Source organism: Mesoplodon bidens (genome assembly GCF_964165515.1).
Source record: "Mesoplodon bidens genome assembly, chromosome: 19".
NCBI lineage: Eukaryota > Metazoa > Chordata > Mammalia > Artiodactyla > Ziphiidae > Mesoplodon > Mesoplodon bidens.
In genome coordinates, this window is record NC_138179.1 from 22,327,982 (window position 1) to 22,349,212 (window position 21,231).

General features: G+C 45.2%; 1 protein-coding gene across 3 annotated transcripts in view; it reads left to right on the forward strand.

Annotated features, from left to right (window-relative positions):
- The first annotated feature begins 10,374 nt into the window (after positions 1–10,374).
- NDEL1 (nudE neurodevelopment protein 1 like 1) overlaps positions 10,375–21,231 on the forward strand; it is a 35,403-nt gene continuing 24,546 nt past the window's right edge. For all 3 annotated transcript variants that reach the window (XM_081219277.1, XM_081219275.1, XM_081219276.1), the window contains exons 1-3: positions 10,375–10,543; positions 19,043–19,140; positions 20,985–21,138. In XM_081219277.1, the coding sequence (XP_081075403.1) occupies positions 19,055–19,140; positions 20,985–21,138 (240 nt within the window). In that variant the 5' untranslated portion in view covers positions 10,375–10,543; positions 19,043–19,054. The remainder of the gene's footprint in view (positions 10,544–19,042; positions 19,141–20,984; positions 21,139–21,231) is intronic.

A 21,231-nucleotide genomic window follows, 5' to 3' on the forward strand; every position in this document is an offset into this window, starting at 1 on the left:
GCACCTTTGGCTCGGGGTGGAGGGTGGATCTTGCCACCCTTTGATCACCTCCCCTGTGTGTCTGGGCCTCTTGCTTTATATATACATATATTTTTTAATTTTATTTTTGGCTGTGTTGGGTCTTCGTTGCTGCACACGGGCTTTCTCTAGTTGCAGCGAGCAGGGGCTACTCTTCGTTGCCATGCGCGGGCTTCTCATGGCGATGGCTTCTCTTGTTGCGGAACATGGGCTCTAGAGCTCAGGCTCAGTAGTTGTGGTGCATGGGCTTAGTTGCTCCAAGGCATGTGGGATCTTCCCGGACCAGAGCTCAAACCCGTGTCCCCTGCATTGGCAGGCGGATTCTTTTTTTTTTTTTTTTTTTTTTTTTTTGCGGTATGCGGGCCTCTCACTGTTGTGGCCTCTCCCGTTGCGGAGCACAGGCTCCGGATGCGCAGGCTCAGCGGCCATGGCTCACGGGCCCAGCCGCTCCGCGGCATATGGGATCCTCCCGGACCGGGGCACGAACCCGTATCCCCTGCATCGGCAGGCGGACTCTCAACCACTGCGCCACCAGGGAGGCCCGGCAGGCGGATTCTTAACCACAGCGCCACCAGGGAAGTCCTGGGCTTCCTCGAATATCTTTTTATCAGGGTTTTAAGAACCATCCCGTCAACAGAAGACTTTCGAACATTGTTGAAACAGCAACACGCTTGAAGAAAGGGCTTCTCTGCTCCCCGCTCCTCCTGCCCCCAGCACTTTAATTAATGTCTTCTCTTCTGCCTGGGCTGCATCCCTCCAAAGGGATGCTTCTTTTCTTTTCATAGAAGGGACATTTCTACTGTGATTAACAGCAAACCTAGGATGTTTTATTTCTGCATTTCAGCATTTATGAGTCAAAATTGGCTTCTGTGGCCAGGACTCTCCTGAGTAAAGCCCTTTCTCCTAATTTTGAGCAGAAGATATTTTCCATGTAGAGGCCCCCAAAACCCCCTTGTTGCAATTTTCAAAGTGGACATCAAGGCCTGTGTTGTTATTGTACAGGAATAGATGAAAACTAGCATGAAATTGCCTCTGAGGTCCCATGGACTGTCATTTTACCATATTAGGTTATAATTATAAATGGTCAGGGTATTGTTCCCCTTATTTAGACAATGGTCACCAGACAAGTGACCCCTGGAGAAGCAATCCTTACATTCCAGATTACCTATAGTTGACATCCCAGATGGTTCTATCAAAGTCCAAATATCATTATGTCATCAGTTAATGGATGTGTAGAAGATATGACATTTAAAAGATTGTGGGGTGGAAACTTTACACCTGTGGAACCAGCACATATATGTTTACCGGAGAGAATAACATCAGATTGGGCTAACTAGGGAGTCATAGCAGGAGGAATTAATTCTTTGGTTTTTTTGGCCACGCCACGTGGCTTGCGGGATCTTAGTTCCCTGACCAGGGATTGAACCTGCGCCCCTGGCAGTGAAAACACAGTCCTAACCACTGGACCTCCAGGGAAGGGAATTAATTCTTATGATCTGTGCTATAGAATTAGTAACCCTCCTACTGAAGCTTACCAACACCTGAGTGCCATGTCACTCTTGTATCTGCTAGAGTGACTTGGCTGAAAGGCTGGATTTTAAAATGGTCCTAAAGCCACAAACTTAGGAAAATCATTTGGAAAGAATTTTGAGGAAATGATCTTGCTTTATCAAGTTTGGATGCATTCTTTTTTTAAAAAAAACTTAAAAAATTATACAGTTAATTATTTTTGGTTAAAAATACAGAAAAGAAACAAGAAAGGAAGGACAGATGAGAGAAAATTACCTGTGATCTCACCTTCCATAGATGACCACTGTTAACATCATTTTGGTATCTATCTTTCCAGACAATTTCTATGTAGAACATATGTATGTATTTCTGTTTTACAAAAGTGGAATCCTATTATACATATTGTAAGTTAACTGCTTTATTCATCTGTTTCATTGTTAATATTCTTTCATACCATCATTGTTACCAGCTATCTACTATTATATTGTGTGGCTATCACATAATTCCACTTAACTGATCTTTTCATGTAGGTTGTTTCTAATTTTTTTGCCAAACAGTGCTTTGATGAACATCCTCATGGATAAATCTTTGCACACATCCTTGATGACTTCTCTTCAGGTAAATTCCTAGGAGAGGCTAGATCGCAAGGGCTGCATATTTGTAAGTTTCTGGCTCATGCCACTAAACTGTCTGCCAGGAAAACTCAAACGTGGGGCACCTCCTTTGCACTGTACACGAGAGTGCTGGTTTCTCTGTGTTCTTGTCTCCACTTTGTAGTCTGATGTTTTAAAAATCTCATATGTTTGTTGGATGAAATATAGAATCCCTTCTTTGCTGTGCTACTTTGAATGGTTTTGATTTGGAGCAAGGTGGAATGTGATATGTTTGTTAGCCCCCTGTGTTTTTCAATTTTGTCAATTGTTCATTTTTTAATAGGGGAGTTTTTTAGTAGAGTTCTAAATGATAAAAGTGCTTTGATGAAAGAAAGAAAAAGGAGAAAGAGGGAGCAGCAGAAGAGAGCAACGAAAATAACTCAGAACTTAACATTCTCTGCAGGTTTTTTATTCACTCAACAAATGTTAAGGGCTTACCACACGCCAGGTGCTACCTTAAATGCCACCCTAAGTATAAAATATTGGAAAGTCCTGGCTCCTTTTTTCCTCCTCAGTACTTATACCTGTCTGACATGCTAATGTTTCTTTATCTGTTTTCGGTTTCCATTCTTTCCCTTCTTTTCTGTAAGCTTGTTTTGTTGCCTGCCCTATCTCTGGGGCCTAGAACAGTGCCAGGCACTCAATTATATTTGTTTAATGGTTGAATTCATGATCTTTCATTCCTGCTAACTTTGACTCATTGGTTTACTGGTAATGGGAATTTGGCTGAAATTGCCTGATGACAATCAGCTCAGGTTGGTAAGAAACATTCCATTTCTTCTAAGCCCTGTCATTTCATTAGAATGGTTTGGGAGTAGGCAAAACTGGTGCCACCTTGTCTGTGTAAAGGTGAATGAGCAGATATCGCTTTTGTCTGGGGACAATTACACTGTTTATGTAGGTGTGATGTCAGCAGCCCTTGGGGTTGCCAGGTGTTAACCAAATTAGCAATTAACAGTGTTGTGCCATCCTATTCTGTGGATGTGGCTGTCACTCTGGGGTGTGGGTAGTGACCATGAAGGGGCTGGGGTGAGGGACAGGGCTGACAGTGAAGACCGAAGCTTGGGGGAGTGGAGGCTCTGAAGCCAGGAAGCCCACGAGGCTGCAGACAGCTCCAGAACAGGAGGAATTCCACAGTTCAGGTAGGCTTCTGGGGAAGAAATGGGGAAGCTCCAAGAGATTCATGGGGGCACGGCAGGATATCCGGGGCTGTCGATAGGGGAAAGAGACTCTGGCAACCTCAGTTTGCCCCCCAGATGAGGATGAGGGCCCTTTCTTTCCTGCTACCAGTAATCAGGGCAGGACTCTGGCAGGAAGGCCTGTTGTTGTAGGCTTTACCTAAATTGTCCTCATTTTTCTCACCTGCAAGAGCCACTTGTCAGCGAGCTACACCTGGAGGCCCTCAGAGGGCGAAGCATCTTGCGAGGGCCAGAAGCAGGCGGCATTTTCAGACACCACAGAAAGGGAAGGAAGAGCAAGGAGATTTGGAACCTAAAACCCCTCATAACAAAGTCATCGTACCCACTTCCTGCCTTTCTGTTGACTTACAGCCAAATGGAGTTTGAAGTTTAGGGGACAAATTCTATGGAAGAGCTGAGGTTTGGGAGCCTGAGTTGCTTTGGGTAGTTGGTGAACACTGTTTGCTCAAGAAGCTACCGAAGATGCAATAAAGGCAACAAATGGAACTTCCTTTTCCCTTCGGTACAGGGATACCCTAGGCTGAGCTCTTGATGGCTGGTTGGGTCAAGGGTTAGGGACCCACCAGAAGTGGGCATTTAAAAAAATTTTATTTTATTGAAGTATAGTTGATTTACAGTGTTGTGTTAATTTCTGCTGTACAGAAAAGTGATTCAGTTGTCTATATATACACACACACATTCTTTTTCATATTCTTCATGAAACCATTATGGTTTATCACAGGATATTGAATACAGTTCCCTGTGCTATACAATAGGACCCTGTTGTTAATCCATTCTATGTGTAATAGTTTGCATCTGCTAATCTCAAACACGCAATCCTCCCTCCCCCACCTCCCCTCCCCCTTGGCAACCACAAGTCTCTTCTCTATGTCTGTGAGTCTGTTTCTGTTTCGTAGATAAGTTCATTTGTGTCATATTTTAGATTCCATATATAAGTGATATCATATGATATTTGTCTTTCTCTTTCTGACTGACTTCACTTAGTATGACAACCTCTAGGTCCATCCATGTTGCTGCAAATGGCATTATTTCATTTTTTTTTAAAAAGATTATTTATTTATTTATTTATTTATTTATGGCTGTGTTGGGTCTTCGTCTCTGCGTGAGGACTTTCTCTAGTTGCAGTGAGCGGGGGCCACTCTTCATCGTGGTGCGCGGGCCTCTCACTGTTGTGGCCTCTCCCGTTGCGGAGCACAGGCTCTGGACGCACAGGCTCAGCGGCCATGGCTCACGGGCCCAGCCGCTCCGCAGCATGTGGGATCTTCCCAGACTGGGGCACGAACCCGTGTCCTCTGCATCGGCAGGAGGACTCTCAACCACTACACCACCAGGGAAGCCCCTATTTCATTCTTTTTATGGCTGAGTAATATTCCATTGTATATGTATAGATATATATATACTTCATCTTCTTTATCCTTTCATCTGCTGATGGACATTTAGGTTTCCATGTCTTGGCTATTGTGAGTAGTGCTGCTATGAACATAGGGGTGCACAGAAGTGGGCATTTTTGAATCAGCCATGAACTGGTTATCATTCCTTATCTTGAAAGGGGAAATTTACCATCTGGTTGAAGGCTCTGGCATTCTGTAGACCACCTAGCAAGTCATTCATTCAACCAGTACTTACTGAGTGGCCACTCTCTGCCAGGCACTATGATGGAAAGTAAGATAAACTTATCTATTTAAGGCATCTGCACATATTTTTACATTCTTTTTTTTTTTTTTTTTTTTTTTTTGCGGTACGCGGGCCTCTCACTGCTGTGGCCTCTCCCGTTGCGGAGCACAGGCTCCAGACACACAGGCTCCGTGGCCATGGCTCGCGGGCCCAGCCGCTCCGCGGCATGTGGGATCTTCCGGGATCGGGGCACGAACCCGTGTCCCCTGCATCGGCAGGCGGACTCTCAACCACTGCGCCACCAGGGAAGCCCTATTTTTACATTCTTAATTTCACATCTCCGTTGCCCTTTATTTTAAGGGCCTTGACAGTTTTACAGAGAAGAATCCCCTGAGCATTAAGCCCTATTTTCCCTCAGGCAGCAGCCCCTGCCACACCTTATCCTCTTATCCTGGTGTATTTCTTTTTTTTTTTTTCTCTGTACGCGGGCCTCTCACTGCTGTGGCCTCTCCCGTTGCGGAGCACAGGCTCCGGATGCGCAGGCTCAGCGGCCATGGCTCATGGGCCCAGCTGCTCCGCGGCACGTGGGATCTTCCCAGACCGGGGCATGAACCCGTGTTCTCCGCATCGGCAGGCGGACTCTCAACCACTGCGCCACCAGGGAAGCCCTGGTGTATTTCTTTATAATACTTGTCATGACCCGACAGAAATAAATTTGTCTATTTGCTTACTGTCTTCTCCATTAGAATATGAGCTCCATGGGGGTGGGGTGTGCTTTTTATAGTTATATGGTTGAAGCCCCAGGGCCTAGAACAGAACAAGCACTATAAACCCATAGCTGATGAGTGAAAGACTTTATCAAATCACTTCTCACCTCAAGGTCCAAGTGTATAGTTGTTTTAAATTAAAAAAACAACAACTAGTAATTATTGTAAATTACGAAAGCAAAAGATGTTGCTTTGGAGATTGTGGGTGCTATAGACTGAGTTTTTTTCGTATTTATTTATTTATTTATTTATGCCTGCATTGGGTTTTTGTTGCTGCGCACAGGCTTTCTCTAGTTGCGGCGAGCGGGGGCTACTCTTTGTTGCGGTGCGCGGGCTTCTCATTGCGGTGGCTTCTCTTGTTCCGAAGCACGGGCTCTAGGCACGTGGGCTTCAGTAGTTGTGGCATGTGAGCTCAGTAGTTGTGGCACAGGGGTTTAGTAGTTGTGGCTCACGGGCTTAGTTGCTCCGCGGCGTGTGGGATCTTCCCGGACCAGGGCTCGAACCCATGTCCCCTGCAATGACAGGCGGATTCTTAACCACTTCGCCACCAGGGAATTCCCTATAGACTGAGTTTTAAGTTTGGGGCAAGAGAAAAGTCATAATTGCTCATGATCCAAAACCCAGTTCTTTTGTAAACTAGCATCACCTAAGTTCAGCCTTTCAGACCAGTGAAAATCTTCTATGTGGTAATTTTTCTCAGAATGTGGGGCATTTTCCAGAAAGTGCTATCAGTCTTGCATTTGGAGTTATTGCCACCAAACCATTGATTCGTTCTCTCACCTGCTGCACTGTGTGGCTTGCAGCATCTTAGTTCCCCAATCAGGGATCAAACCCAGGCTGTGGCAGTGAAAACGCCGAGTCCTAACCATTGGACTGCCAGGGAATTCCCTCTCTCACTTTCATTGAAGCATGTTAAATGAGTGTTTGCTAAGTGCCTGTTGCTGGCAGATATTAGGACAATCAACATTTTTCCTGTGCTCAGTGAGCTTTGGTTCCTTGGGGGAGGTCAGACACCTCCATGACCAAAAGGCCGTGTTCAGTAAGTCTCCTGTGAACTATGCAGGGTCTACATAGTTCCTTCCTCCCGAGAGGAAGGAGCACTCACTTTGGGGCTTTAGGTATCAGGGAAGGCTTCCTGGAAGAGGTAGCAATGAGTGAGACTTCAAAAGGCAGAGAAGAATGCAGGCTGGCCCTAGGGAGCAGCTGTAGCGCATCAGGCAGTGGAAGTCAATAAAAGGCCCAGAGGGCTTCCCTGGTGGCGCAGTGGTTGAGAGTCTGCCTGCCGATGAAGGGGACACAGCTTCGTGCCCCGGTCCGGGAGGATCCCACATGCCGCGGAGCGTCTGGGCCCGTGAGCCATGGCCGCTGAGCCTACACGTCCGGAGCCTGTGCTCCGCAATGGGAGAGGCCACGGCGGTGAGAGGCCCGCGTAACACATACACACACACACACAAAAGGCCCAGAGAGGAAGGGAATTGTCCATTTGGGGTACACAGTGGAGGGTCTGATTAGACCCAGCTAGGTAGACTGCAGGACGGAGACAGGAGAAGTGGGTTGGAGTTGCTTTGGGAGGACCTTGTATTTTATCACAAAGGCAGTAGGACGCCAAAACAAGTTTTGTTGCCAGTGATGCTCTGTACACAGTGGGATTTTAGAAAGGTTATTCTGCTGGCGGTGTGCACTGCAGGGCTGGAACAAGAAATTTGAGGGAGAGAAGTTTGGGAAGGGATACTTTGGACTGGGGAGATTCAGGGGCAGAAGACTGGAAATGTATTTGAGAGTTTATGAAGGGAAAGTCAGATTTCATTTCACGTGAGTGAAGTGAAAGCTGAGGAAGGGGATGATGAAGGGTGAGTTGGCGAGGCTTTTGTGCCTTTGTGACTAGGGGAGTAATGACACCATTGGCAGAAACGTGAAACCCTTTCTGGAAATTTCAGCTGTGGCAAATGGAGAATCTGGTTGAGGTTTAGACACGAAGAGCTGGAGGTGGTGATGGGAATCTCGTGGACGTATCCAGCAGGCCATTAGTAACTAGCGGGCCTTTGGGTGTCCCTTGCCCAGCCTTGATGCCCCTATAGCTTAGCAGAAAACAGTTGGCCAAAGAGATAATGGAGATCAGACTGAATCAAACCTTTGAGTTTGAGGTGTCTGATCCCCTGATTCACTAGCTTCACATGCCCCATCTCCTCAGAGTTTTCATGGCAGGCCTGTGTGCACCGCATCACCTTTTGTGAGTGTGTGAAGTGGCTGGAGTCCACATTCTCATTGGAGGGAGTCTGTTAGTGTCCAGACCTCTCCTAAGGCAGCTGGCCAACCCCTCCTCTTCCAGCGTTGGAACCTGGCCTCTGTTTCCCGGGTCTCGGAGTTTGTGGTAGGGAAGATGGGATGCTCTCAGGGACTGTGATATTTGACCACCTTGGCTTGATCCAAGAAACACCTTGGATTGGGACCCATGCCTCAGCAAACCCCTTCCTAATGGTTTATGAAGGCAGAGGGTGGGGCGACCCTCACTCACCTTTCTACCTTCGCAAAGCTGATTGTAACTTCTGTTCCCCTTAGAGGTCGCCTTCCGTCTTTACCTCTTTATTTTTCCGGGATGGACAAACTGGAAGCAGGGAGTGGGGCAAAGGCTGCTGTTACTTTGGAGAAAACTCAACCAACACAGAGGAGGGAGATCAGTACAGGGCTTTGATACCTCTGAGAGCCCTGCCAAGCAAAGGCCATTCATTAAGATGGGGCCAACACACCAGTCCTGACAAATACCAGTTCTGGTCCAGGCTGGGTGGGAGGAGTGGTGGCCTGGAAGATGACACCCACATTTTCTGCAGGGCCTGGCCTGCCATTAGGTGACTCAGTGTGTTTCCCAGGACTTGGCAGGGACCAGAGCTGCAGCCTTTATTTACTCTTGGGGTGGGACTGTTCATTCTTGGCACCAGATTCACAGGAAGGCCTCCCTGCTCATCACTTCTGGGGCTCTGCTTTCCTGGCTGAAGCTGTGCCCTGGTGGATGAGGTCACAGGCTTCCATGATGTCCCAGGCCACTGGGGTTGCACTAAGACCTGCTTGGGTTTAAACCTCAGCTCCCCGGGCCTCAATTTTCCAGTATATAAAATGCATGTAATAATTTTAGCCTCACAAGCTGCTTGTGAGGAGATGTATGTAAAGCTCTTAGCACAGGGCTCAAGCCCAATAAGTGGTCGTTATTAATAGTCCCCTTTCTTGAGTGGCAGTAGAGTAGTGGTTAATAATGTGGTTTCTCGAGTTAGATAATTCAGACTAGGTGGGTTTGAACCTTGAGTCCTCTTTTTTCTAGTTAAATGACCTTGGGCAACCTCATCTTACTGGGTCTTGGTCTCCTCTTTGGTAGACTGGGAATAATAACAGCATCTATCTCATGGGGTCATAGTGATAATTAAATTATGCAAGCCAAGCATTTAGCACAATTGCCAGTACATACAAATGGCACAACAAGAGTGAACCACTCATTATTATTATCATATCTTTTCAGAGTCTAGTTTGAGGTGCCATCCTTCCCACAATCCCATTAATTACTTCTTTGATTTTCATTGATTTGGACACCTCTTAGAATCTATCTTGCACTGCTCCTGTTTATGTCCATGCCCTCAAAAATATAACTGGACCTCCCAGGCTCACCTTGTTCTCACCTTGAGACCTTACACATCACTGTGTCCAGAAACCTCACAAACCCAATCCTAAGAGCACTGACATCAGAGAGAATTATGTTATACATTACACAGCAGAAGTTCCTAGGATTGTTTTAAAAACAGCTCTATTTCTTCGTTTTCACTCCCTAAGCAGTTGCCCATCCTCCTCTATCTCAGCCAGTTCACCCCGCCCCCCCTTCTCCAAGTCTTCTGGGGGGGAATATGTATAAATAAAATGGATTCCATTAGTTGGGGGCCCAAGGGAATGAAAACACATACACACGCATATTTACATGAATAAATATACACTTAGATATATAAAATATACAAGTGGAAATATTTATATTCCCTCGGTGCCCTCAACGAGTCCAATCATTCATTCAGCAAATATGTGAGCTCCCACTTTGTGCCTGGGACCAAGCTATCTGTTGGGATAAAAAAGGAATGAGGCTCCGGTTCTCATGGAACTTACATTTTACTAGAGGAAGACAAGAAGTAGTATAAAATTTCAGCTAGTGGGAATGCCGTAGAAACAACAGAGGTCTTTGTGAGCGGGAGTGACGAGGGGGCTAGAACACGCCTGCAATGGGTGGTCGAGGTGGACTCGGAGGTGAAATCTGAGCCGAGGTTCTTCTTATAAACGGGAACACTGAAACAGACACTTGGAGGACTTGATGGCAGAAAACCGGGAGGCAGGTTGTCATCCACGGTGATGCCACCTTCCCGAACATAGAGCCTTTTTGGGGAACCACGAAGGTCGCAAACGACACGCAGCGGGGCCCAGAACACCGGCGCAGAAGGCCGCCGCCAGCTTGACGTCAGCGCGCCGGGCTCGGCGCGGTCCGGCCCCCTGTGACACCATTCTCGTCACAGCCCCGCCCAGGCCGCCCCCGCGCTCGCGCGCATGCTCAGAGCCCCGCCCCCGTGCGTCACAGAATGGCCTGTGACACCCAAGCAACCTCAGACGTGTCGGGGAGGAGCCGGGCGCGGAGGTTCGAGGAGTGGAGCTCAAGGCTGTGGAGGGGAGCGGAGCGGAGCGACTGGGCGGGCCTGGCCAGGCCAGCGGAGAGGAGACGGCGGTCGAGCGGCGGCGAACATGAGCTTTTGACACATTGGAGGTGAGCCTGTAGTGCGGGGCCGCTCCCGAGGGCGCCGGGCCGAGCCGGCGGCGCCGAGGCCTGTCCCCGGGGAACCTGCCAGCCCGGGGGCTGTGTCCGAGGCCCCGCCGGGCCGGGCCCGGCCCGGGTTCCGGGGCGACCAGTCCGGCGGTAACTGTTCCAACCGCTTTAAATGCTCCCTCCCGCCCTGGTCCGAGGTGTGGCCCACCGGGGCGCCTGGAAGGGAGCGAGCCGGGCGGTCTCCCTAGGATGTGCCCGCGTCCGCGGGTGGGGTGAGGGATGGCGGGGACGAAGGCCGGGACGTGGCACCGTGGGCCCGGGCGCTGGTGGCGCAAGGAGCGGCTCCGTTGGAGGTGGTGGCGGCAGCTTAGCCATCCTCCTCCACCGCCCCTCCCCCATCCCTTCAGCTGGGAGGGTGGTTCGGAGCCGGGTTGGGTTTTGAACTCCCCTCGCTTCTCTCCCCCGGGGGGCCAGAGCGGAAGCAGCCCACCTTGGGCTCCGGTGGCATTCCCGTGACTGCCTGTCCCGAACTGCTCATCACCCCTCTTGGAGTTCAGAAAAGTGTCACCAAACGGGTTCGGGTTGCTTGTGCTGGCCTTTCTTTCTTTTTTATTTGTTGGTAAGCAATGAAGTAACCCTTTACGTTTTGCCAAGGAATTGAGGGTTCTTTCACTCCTGATAATTTCGTTACATTTCTGTAGCGCCTTTACTCGTTTCAGGACACTCTCGTTATCTCCTTTGAACCTCATCACCTGGTTAGTGGCTGTGCCTGATTCTCTTCTCGCCATTTGACGGATGGGGAAATTGAGACCAGATGGGGTGGGGGCTTAAGTGATTTCTACTGTGGATTCTACCAGCCAGTGAGTGGCTTCGCTTGGTCCAGGATTTACATCTCCCGGCTTGGAGTTCTGGTTTCTTCTTGTGGGATTTTTATACCCTTCTCAGCTAGAAAGCAAAGTAGAAAATTTGACATGCCAAAAATATACCAGAAGCTAATAGGAGATGTGTTCAAATGTTTTTGAGCAGACCTACCCAGGATAAGAACTGCTACTCAGTTGTGAGAGAAATCCTACGCTGGTACTTGGTCATGGTTGCTGGCTAATTATTTTGTCCGATAAATTGTGTTGCTTTTAATCCATTTATGAAACAGGGTAATGGCTTTGCTAAGTCATGAAGTTGGTGGGGGTAAAATGCAGCATTAAGTCATGTGTTGAAGAGAATAAAGGGGAACTAAAATATCTCCTCTGAATCTTTATTAAAGTTATTATTTAAAATCAGAGATCAGAAGGAACGAAAAAAAAAAACCTTTGGTTAGCCCTGGTTGAAGTTGACTGTGTCCAGGTAGAAATCTTATGAAGCAGTTGTTTTTTTGTTCTGTTTTGGCTTTTTAAATTAAATAAATTGAAATTGGATGAGGAACACTTAAGTAGAAACCTCAGTAAAAACTTAGATTGCTTTTGTGACATCTCCAAAACTTATTTTTATTCTCATTTTAAGTCATACTGGGATAAATTTGGTTACTAAAGCTTAAAATTACTTCTGACATAAGTTTCTGAGCACTTCATAAGGTAGAAAAAGAAGTTTGATAGGACCAAAGGGAGACCATATTTACGATTGACTTTGAAAAGTTTAAAATTCTGTACGTGTCACATTTGGGAGTAGAAGAATTTTGGTAAAAAGGTATCTATTATCTATTGTGAGTTCCAGAAGAACTCTTCCAGTCTCACTAGTCCATCCTACAACTATTAACAAGGAGACAATATCATATAAAATGGATTTTCTTAGCATTGCACAAAGAATAGTTTCTTTGTAAATATAGCATTTGGGACAGGCAGTTTTATACCCAAATGAGTTGATTTGTCAGTTGCTAGATATCTGAAGGTCACATACAGTATGATAATGCCCCATGTAGAAATTGTCATACTTCTGGGGTTCACACTCCATCTGTATGGGACACGGTATTGAGGGAAGATTTGGGTAGTGGGGAAGAGTATATAATTATCTACTTTCATTTCAGCTTCAGAAGATTGTAGATGTGTCATTAAAGCTTTTTCTTTTTTTTGGTAGCAGTATAGTTTTCTGTATTGACTAACTTTCTGTAGTCTAATATCTCCAGTTACATAGTTTCAGATAACACAGTGAACACATCCTCCTGCTGTAACTTGAAGCAAAATGAACAGATTGTCTTTACAGCCCCTGAGAAGGTATTTTGAATATCTGCAGTGGTAGCAAATTTTTGTTATTTGTAAAAAAAAAAAAAAATCCAATTTCTGTAAAGGCTAAGTCTCGTGAATAAAATTAGAGTGATAAAGCTGGATAATACCAGTTAGGCAGTAGAAATGAGGTATGACCACAAAGAAAGCTTTTTGTTTATTTTTTAATCTGGTTCTTCAAGGCTATTCCAGAAGAGGTTTTAGAAATGTTTTCAGTAATGGTGGTATCACTGAAATATGCACATAGCTTCCAGAAGTGATTAATTTTAAGGAATCATTTGTATGTTTTAAATTCTGAAGCACATTTATTTTGTGATTATACTTCAAAGGTCTGCAACTGAACGACCAGTTTTTTAAAATAATTTAACCACGCAACGAAGACCCGGCGCAACCACATAAAAAAATGAAATTTATGCTGCGTTTACTGTGCCAGACTTCGTACTAAGTACTTTCAAATGTTAACACACTTAATCTTCAAAACAACCCTATCTTAATTATTATCCCCATTTTACAGGTGAGGAAGTGGGTCCCTGAGTGGTGAAGTAACTTGCCCAAGGTCCACTAGTGAGTAGAGGACTCTGATTCCAACCTGGGCCGTTTGGCTCCAGGGTCTGGGCGCTTAACTGCTGTGCTGTGCTGCTCCTACCGCTTGTTACCCTCTTCAGTGTTTTTAATTGGTTTGTTTGGAAAAGCTAATGGTCATTTTAGTAAAAGCCTTCTGGCATAGATTGCTGTTTGAGGGACCAATAAGTGAGTTGTAAAAGTAACCTGTTAGGGCTCCCCTGGTGGCGCAGTGGTTGAGAGTCCGCCTGCCGATGCAGGGGACACAGGGGACACGGGTTCGTGTCCCGGTCCTGGAAGAACCCAAGTGCTGCGGAGCGGCTGGGCCTGTGAGCCATGGCTGCTGAGCCTGTGCGTCCGGAGCCTGTGCTCCACAACGGGAGAGGCCACAGCAGTGGGAGGCCCGCATACCGGGAAAGAAAAAAAAAAAAAAAGTAACCTGTTAATTAGAAAAATTGTAGTCTCTGCTCAATTCACATAAGATTCAGCAAGAAAACAGAAGCGAGTGTGAAATAAAAACACATATTAAAATAATTTGGCTAGAATTATTTGACACTGAGCTAGTTGGACAAGGAAAATACAAGAAATAGAACTAGTTTCTCAAGAAGTTTCACACGAAAGGCTATTTAAAACCTGAGTCTCCAGGGGACACTGATGGAAAAATTGGTAGTTGTATTAAGAATACGGCCCTATTCAAGAACCAAAAAAACAGGGACAAATGGACACTTTATAGTATACCCAGAGGTGTAAACAGTGAGATTCCTCAGGGAACACTACTTAGCTAAGCACTCTTCAAAGTAATAACAGCTGTAGGTCCTCTGATACTGTATAAATGGGTCAACAACAACAATGAAAAACAGCCTCACACAGAAAAGTTTCAAACTGGGCATGTGAACGATAACATTTGTAGATAAAAACCACCCTAACCCTATTTGTAGAAGGGTTGGCTCCACATTCAAATACATTCAAGTAAATGTTAGATGCCAAAGGAGGCATCTAGTAGTCATTATGAACTTCCATAAGGACATTGGCCCATGGACCAATCGCCAGAATCATCAAATACTGCATAGTAACAGAAGGAGTACTGGAAACTGTAAAAGTATCCTACCTGCGAATAAAATGTTGACATGCTGAAGTAGCATCAGTCACTGAACTCCAGAAAGGCATGTATGTAATCTAGAGAAGTTCCAAAGCAAGACAACAAAAATATTTAAGGGATCCAGATGGCTGCCAAGTGAATACAAAGCTAAAAGGATAAGAAATACTCACTTTGAGAAGACCAAGGCTGAGAGGTATTATCATCAAAGTCTACAGAATTAGGGCCTAAAAAAGAATACAGACTTGTTTACCAAATCCTAGAATCTTTAAAGGGAGCAACACACTAAATATATGGTAAATTTAAGACCAAATATACTGTGTTTTGATCTCTCTGGAGTTTCCAACTTGCTTTTTCTTCTTGTTGACACAAGAGTGATGTCCTTTTATCATAACCTCAGATCTATCCAGCTTCCCAGTCATGGTGTCTGTTATGGGATTCCTCCGTTTTCCTGGAGCCATCCATCTGGACTGAGTGACTCTCGGGACGTGATGGACTAGGCTTCATCTTGGGATGTTTCTTCTTTGCATTCCTGGGTTGGAGCCACTATTTCCTATAGCCTGTGCCATCCAGGTCTTGTTGTTCTCTCTTTTGTAACTGTCTCAGGAGATGTGTGGGAGGTAACCCTCCTGAGTTCTTGTATGAGAAGAGTTCTCTCATTTCCTGAATTACCTGTTTCCTCTAGGTTCAGTAGGTCCTAGGATTTTCTTACTCATGCTGCTGGCTTTTCTCATTTGTCTGGTGGTTCTTTTTTTTTTTTTTTTTTTTTTTTTTTTTTTTTGTGGTACGCGGGCCTCTCACTGTTGTGGCCTCTCCCCTTGCGGAGCACAGGCTCCGGACGCGCAGGCTCAGTGGCCATGGCTCACGGGCCCAGCCGCTCCGCGGCATGTGGGATCTTCCCGGACCGGGGCACGAACCCGCGTCCCCTGCATCGGCAGGCGGACTCCCAACCACCGCGCCACCAGGGAAGCCCTGTCTGGTGGTTCTTGGTTGTCCATTTATATTTAAGAATTAAAGGCTGGACAGTGATTATTTTAGGTAGCTAGTGTGCAGCGGTTATTGCCAAGGCTCTCCCCAGTAAGTCCCAGCAGCTCCCTATTCTGTGATGTGGAGCCTATGCTGAGCTTTATAAGTGACTGTGAATGTGGCTTGGCCTGCCTCAGACTGATAATTTTGTCTAGCCGGAGAATGATAGGTTTTATAATCCTGATTTAATACATGGTGGTGTGTTGTGAGGTAGAAATAAACTGCCCACACATCTTTTGGCTTACACCATTTCTGAAATAGGAATTTCTATATTAATAAAGGAAAGCAGTACTTTGAAAGCAAAGAGGGAATAATAGGGAAAAAAGATTATAAGTCAGATTCAAATATTAGACTTCTACAGTGTTACATGTTCCTGGTGAGGCAGAAGGGATTTATAAGTAAGACACAGGTCCTGCTCTTGGAAACTACCTGGAGAGACACAACCTTTCATCGCTCTTCAAATATTTCTTGTTTAAAATAGAGTAAGTAGCAGCAGAACTTTGCTTCTTGTGTCCCTTAGATCTTCATGACATTTTGCAAAACCATAATTTATTGATTGAGTATGAGAAACTGAATATTTGAGGTGCACATTGATACATGGTTGCCAGTGTTCCAGTGGCAAATGTGTCTCTCCAGATTTGAGGACCAGCACCCAGGAGCTTCTTTAAGGCTGGATTCATAGATTTCAAACGTAATTAACTTTTTTTTTTTTTTTTTTGCATTTTGGGAAAAGACCTTATGTAGAGGATTCAAGGGACACAATGATTGTTGCCTCACCCTGAGGTGCTTCTCTCATGTGTCCTGTAATTATATCTTCAGCTGGGTTGTCAAGGAGACTTAGGCAATGAGTCTGAGGGGTTTTTTTTTTCTTTCTTTTTTTTTTTTTTTTTTTTTGCGGTACGCGGGCCTCTTACTGTTGTGGCCCCTCCCGCTGCAGAGCACAGGCTCCGGACGCGCAGGCTCAGCGGCCATGGCTCACGGGCCCAGCCGCTCTGTGGCATGCGGGATCTTCCCGGACCGGGACACGAACCCGTGTCCCCTGCATTGGCAAGCAGACTCTCAACCACTGCGCCACCAGGGAAGCCCCTGAGGGGTTTTTGATACCACGTGGTGATGCCCTTAACTGCTCTGGATACTCTTCTGAGATACAAATAAACCTCTTGCTACTGGATTAGCCTCATCTTCATTCACACCTTACTACAAATTAAATTACAGTTACAAATAAGATTATCCCTACATCTGGGGAAATTGAGTAGGAATTGGGAACTTTGATGAAGAGATAGGATTATAAAATTAACCAGTATTATTTACTAACCAGTATACATATTTGAAGAAACAAGTCAGCTAATATAGTCCAAACCCTTATTAGATGAAAAAACTGAGACTTTAAGAGATTAAGCAGATTGCTTAATTGCCGTTAAGGAATTTAATGGCAGAGTGGGAACCCTAGAACCCAGTCTCAGCAGGACTCCTAACTCTGTGGGTTTACATTTTAGTGTGCTGTCATGCCATAACGGTATCTTCAAGAGTAGAAAAACAGGCAAAAGTGTGCCAGTGTAGGGGTAATAAGATTAGAGGAGGGCGCGTTAAGTGCTGAATGTTTATCCAGCACTTAACAATGTCTGACACATTGTAGGTGCTCAGTAAACGTCTGTAAGCGCTATGTACTTTCTCTGAGCAAAGTGCTGTGCTTAGTGCCAGGAAGAGATGCCAAGTATGTCAAGGACCATCTCTTTTCAGAGAACTCTTAGGCTGATTGGTAATTTAAGTTAATTAGAAGATTGACTAATATGCCAGAAGTAGTAATAGACGATGTGGTCAGGAAAGACTTGACTAAAACCGGAAGAAGTCACAGTAGGCTGCAAAAGTGTTACACTAAATGTATATATTGATAGTTACATTTTAATTTTATTCAACTAGAAGCCATTCTTGTGTCTCTTTGGTATACCTACCCTCAAGTTGAAGTTCTGTATTAGTTCTTGTCCATGTCTTTTCTAAACATTCGTGAGTAGTGGGTCCTGCTGGATGAATTATGTATTCTCTACAACTTCAAGTTTTAATTTACTTTTTAAATTTATTTTTGGCTGCTTTGGGTCTTCATTGCTGTGTGCAGGCTTTCTCTAGTTGCGGCGAAAGGGGGCTACTCTTTGATGCGGTGAGATGGCTTCTCGTTGCGGAGCACGGGCTCTAGGCATGTGGGCTTCAGTAGTTGTGGCACGCGGGCTCAGTAGTTGTGGCACGCGGGCTCAGTAGTTGTGGCACACGGGCTCTAGAGCGCAGGCTCAGTAGTTGTGGCACATGGGCTTCGTTGCTCCGTGGCATGTGGGATCAGACCAGGGCTCGAACTAGTGTCCCCTGCATTGGCAGGCGGATTCTTAACCATTGTGCCACCAGAGAAATCCCTATTAATTTACTTTTAAAGCTGGCCTTGAATTCTTGCTACCCAGTATGGATTAGGTTGAATCAATTTTGGTTTAATTTAATAAATATTATTGAATATCTGCTATTGTGCAGGCAATGTGCTGGGGTTGAAATCCGTAAGAATAATTCACAGCCTAATAGGGGGAGGTGTAAGCAAATGCATTCTTATGTGGTAAATATATGCATGAAAGCATATTCATGGGGGCCAAGAGTTTGGGAGATTTTAGTGCTGTCTGGGTGAGGACAGGAAATGATTTCTGCAAAAGATGACAGCTAGGTTTTAAAGGATAAATAGGAGTTTTCTAAATGCACAAGGAAGGAGAGCCATTCCAGGTAGGGAAAATATCCAGACCTGAAGCAGAATGGTGCATTAGGACAATTTTGAACAGTATTGCTGGAATATAAAGTAGGATGCTTGGGGCAAGGGTTGTAGGAGGTAAGACTGAAACACTTAGGTGTGAATCTAGGACAAGCCCAACGTCTTTGGTATTCCATTGGGCCTGACGGTCAGTTGGGAATTTTAGGTAGCCAGTCTAAATGCAAGGTTAACTAAATAGATATTTTTTAACCCACTCTGAAAGCCTTGGGAGACGAACCAAGGTGAAAGAACATTGAAGTTGGAGAATTAGTGGGCTTATGGAGGAAGCTTGGGACTTAAAAGGTAATTAACAGGAGATTTTTAGAAGTGTAATGATAGTAAATTATTGGGAATGTGGTCCCTGATCTCCTCGAAAGGCTACCTGGCATAAAATGTTTCAAGCAGGTGTTTTGAAGCAATTGTACAACAGAGAAGGGCACGCAGCAGTAGCAACTCTGACAGTAAGCTTGTTTTCTGTCACCTGATTCCCCGAAGATCAGTTCGCTGTGAACCAGCTGCAGGATGATTCTGTGGGGTCAACTCCCCAGAACCTAGTGCCGCCACCGGAAGGGCTTCACGTGGCTTCCGTGACTTTGTTCATCTCCTCTCCTGACCCCGTCCACAATGCTGGTGGTCCCTGTGAGTGGGGCAGTGAAGAGATTTAGGTGCCTGAGCTTATTGTAATAAAGAGTTAACTGCTCTTAGAATCTTTCATGTTTGACTCCCTCCAAAATGCTGGAGATTTAGTGTCATCCCAGACTTTATACTTTTACTAAGATTCTTATGTTCTCTATTAATTTATTTTCGTCTTTAATATTTCACAGGCTTTCTTGATCATGGATGGTGAAGATATACCAGATTTTTCAAGTTTAAAGGAGGAAACTGCTTATTGGAAGGAACTTTCCTTGAAGTATAAACAAAGGTAATGTTGAAAAGCATCCTAAAGATAGGAGAGGGCTTTGGAATACATAATCTGTAGTTTGTGCCTTTTTTTTTTTTTAAACAAAGCTAAATTTAGAGTTTCTGATATAGGATTAGGATTCTAGAAATAGTCATAGCATTGCTTGTATTTAAATAATATAAAAATGACATAAATCCTTATATTACTCAAATTATTAAAATAGTAAGAAAACTGTCATTTATGATTTCTCCTGGTAGTTTACCTCCTTTTATAAAGCTTATTACTGCTCTTGGCCATCTTTGGCCTGCTTGGTGTACAGATTCTGCCTCATCATTTTGGTCTTTTGGAGATTCTGATAAGCTCTCTAGGGCTTCATAGGGTAGACTTTGTTCAGGCAGGTGTTATCAGTGTCTGGAGCCAGCAAAGCTTTGAGGGAGGGACAAGAGCTTCAGGGGTATATGGAGCATTTTATAAAATCTCAGTCATTTCAATTAGTTGGGAAAACTTGTAGATAACCTTTTAAGTACCAAAACTTATCTTAAATTTCTTTTTAAAATGAAATCTTTCTAAAATATATATACATCTTCCAACTTTGGTTAACAGGTTAGTAAGACTTATCAAACCTTTTTTTGGGGGGGCTGCATTGGGTCTTCATTGCTGTGTGTGGGCTTCTCATTGCGGTGGCTTGTCTTGTTGCGGAGCACAGGCTCTAGGCTCGCTGTCTTCCGTAGTTGTGGCTCGTGGGCTTCAGTAGTTGTGGCTCGTGGGCTCTAGAGCGCAGGCTCAGTAGTTGTGGCGCATGGGCTTAGTTGCTCCGCGGCATGTGAGATCTTCCCAGACCAGGGCTTGACACCTTGTCCCCTGCATTGGCAGGCGGATTCTTTTTTTTTTTTTTTTTTTTTTTTGCGGTATGCGGGCCTCTCACTGTTGTGGCCTCTCCCGTTGCGGAGCACAAGCTCCAGACGCGCAGGCTCAGTGGCCACGGCTTACAGGCCCAAACGCTCTGCAGCATGTGGGATCCTCCCGGACCGGGGCACAAACCCATGTCCCCTGCTTCAGCAGGTGAACTCTCAACCACTGCACCACCAGGGAAGTCCTGTCAAACCTTTTATTGTTATTTCACTGTTATTGCTGAAGCCAGATACTGTACTGTGCTAGTGGATATGGAAAGTGTGCATCTGTGGCAGGGGTTCTTAGTCTTTTTGTGCCATAGGTGCCTTCATAGGCTGGGGAAAGCCTATGGACCCCTTCTCAGAATAACATTTTTATTTTATTTTATTTTACTTTATTTTTTATTTATTATTTTTTTTGCGGTACGCGGGCCTCTCACTGTTGTGGCCTCTCCCGTTGCGGAGCACAGGCTCCGGACGTGCAGGCTCAGCGTCCATGGCTCACAGGCCCAGCCGCCCCACGGCACGTGGGATCCTCCCGGACCGGGGCATGAACCCGCGCCCCCTGCATCGGCAGGCAGACTCTCAACCACTGCACCACCAGGGAAGCCCCAGAATAACATTTTTAAACGCATAAAATTAAATAGTAGAATTACAGAGGAAACCAATTATATTGAAAAAACAAATCTAAATGTTAAACTAATTTGTGGATAGTAATACGTGCTGCTTTATCAATATGTTAAATAAGAAAGAGGGGTGAGTGTATAAAAAATGAATCCTTTTGAGGCTTATAACTTATTTTCATTGAACCCTGAATATAGCGTAAGAGATGCAAAATAGATGGCCTTTATTGTTTAGTATATTTTATGGTAGCATAACGTTCAGGCAAAAATTATTGAATTGATATATAATCATCTTCAGGATGATCCTTATGCTTCTACTATAACCGATCTTTCCCGCTTTGTTTTTGATTAGCTTCCAGGAAGCTCGGGATGAGCTAGTTGAATTCCAGGAAGGAAGCAGAGAATTAGAAGCAGAGTTGGAGGCACAGTTAGTACAGGCTGAACAAAGAAATAGAGACTTGCAAGCTGATAACCAAAGACTGAAGTATGAAGTGGAAGCATTAAAGGTAATTGTGGCAGTAAAAGCTGGTGTCTCATTTGCTGGGTTTTATTAAAATGAGAAATACATTCTTTTAGGTGGAGCTTAAGAGCAGCAGGCA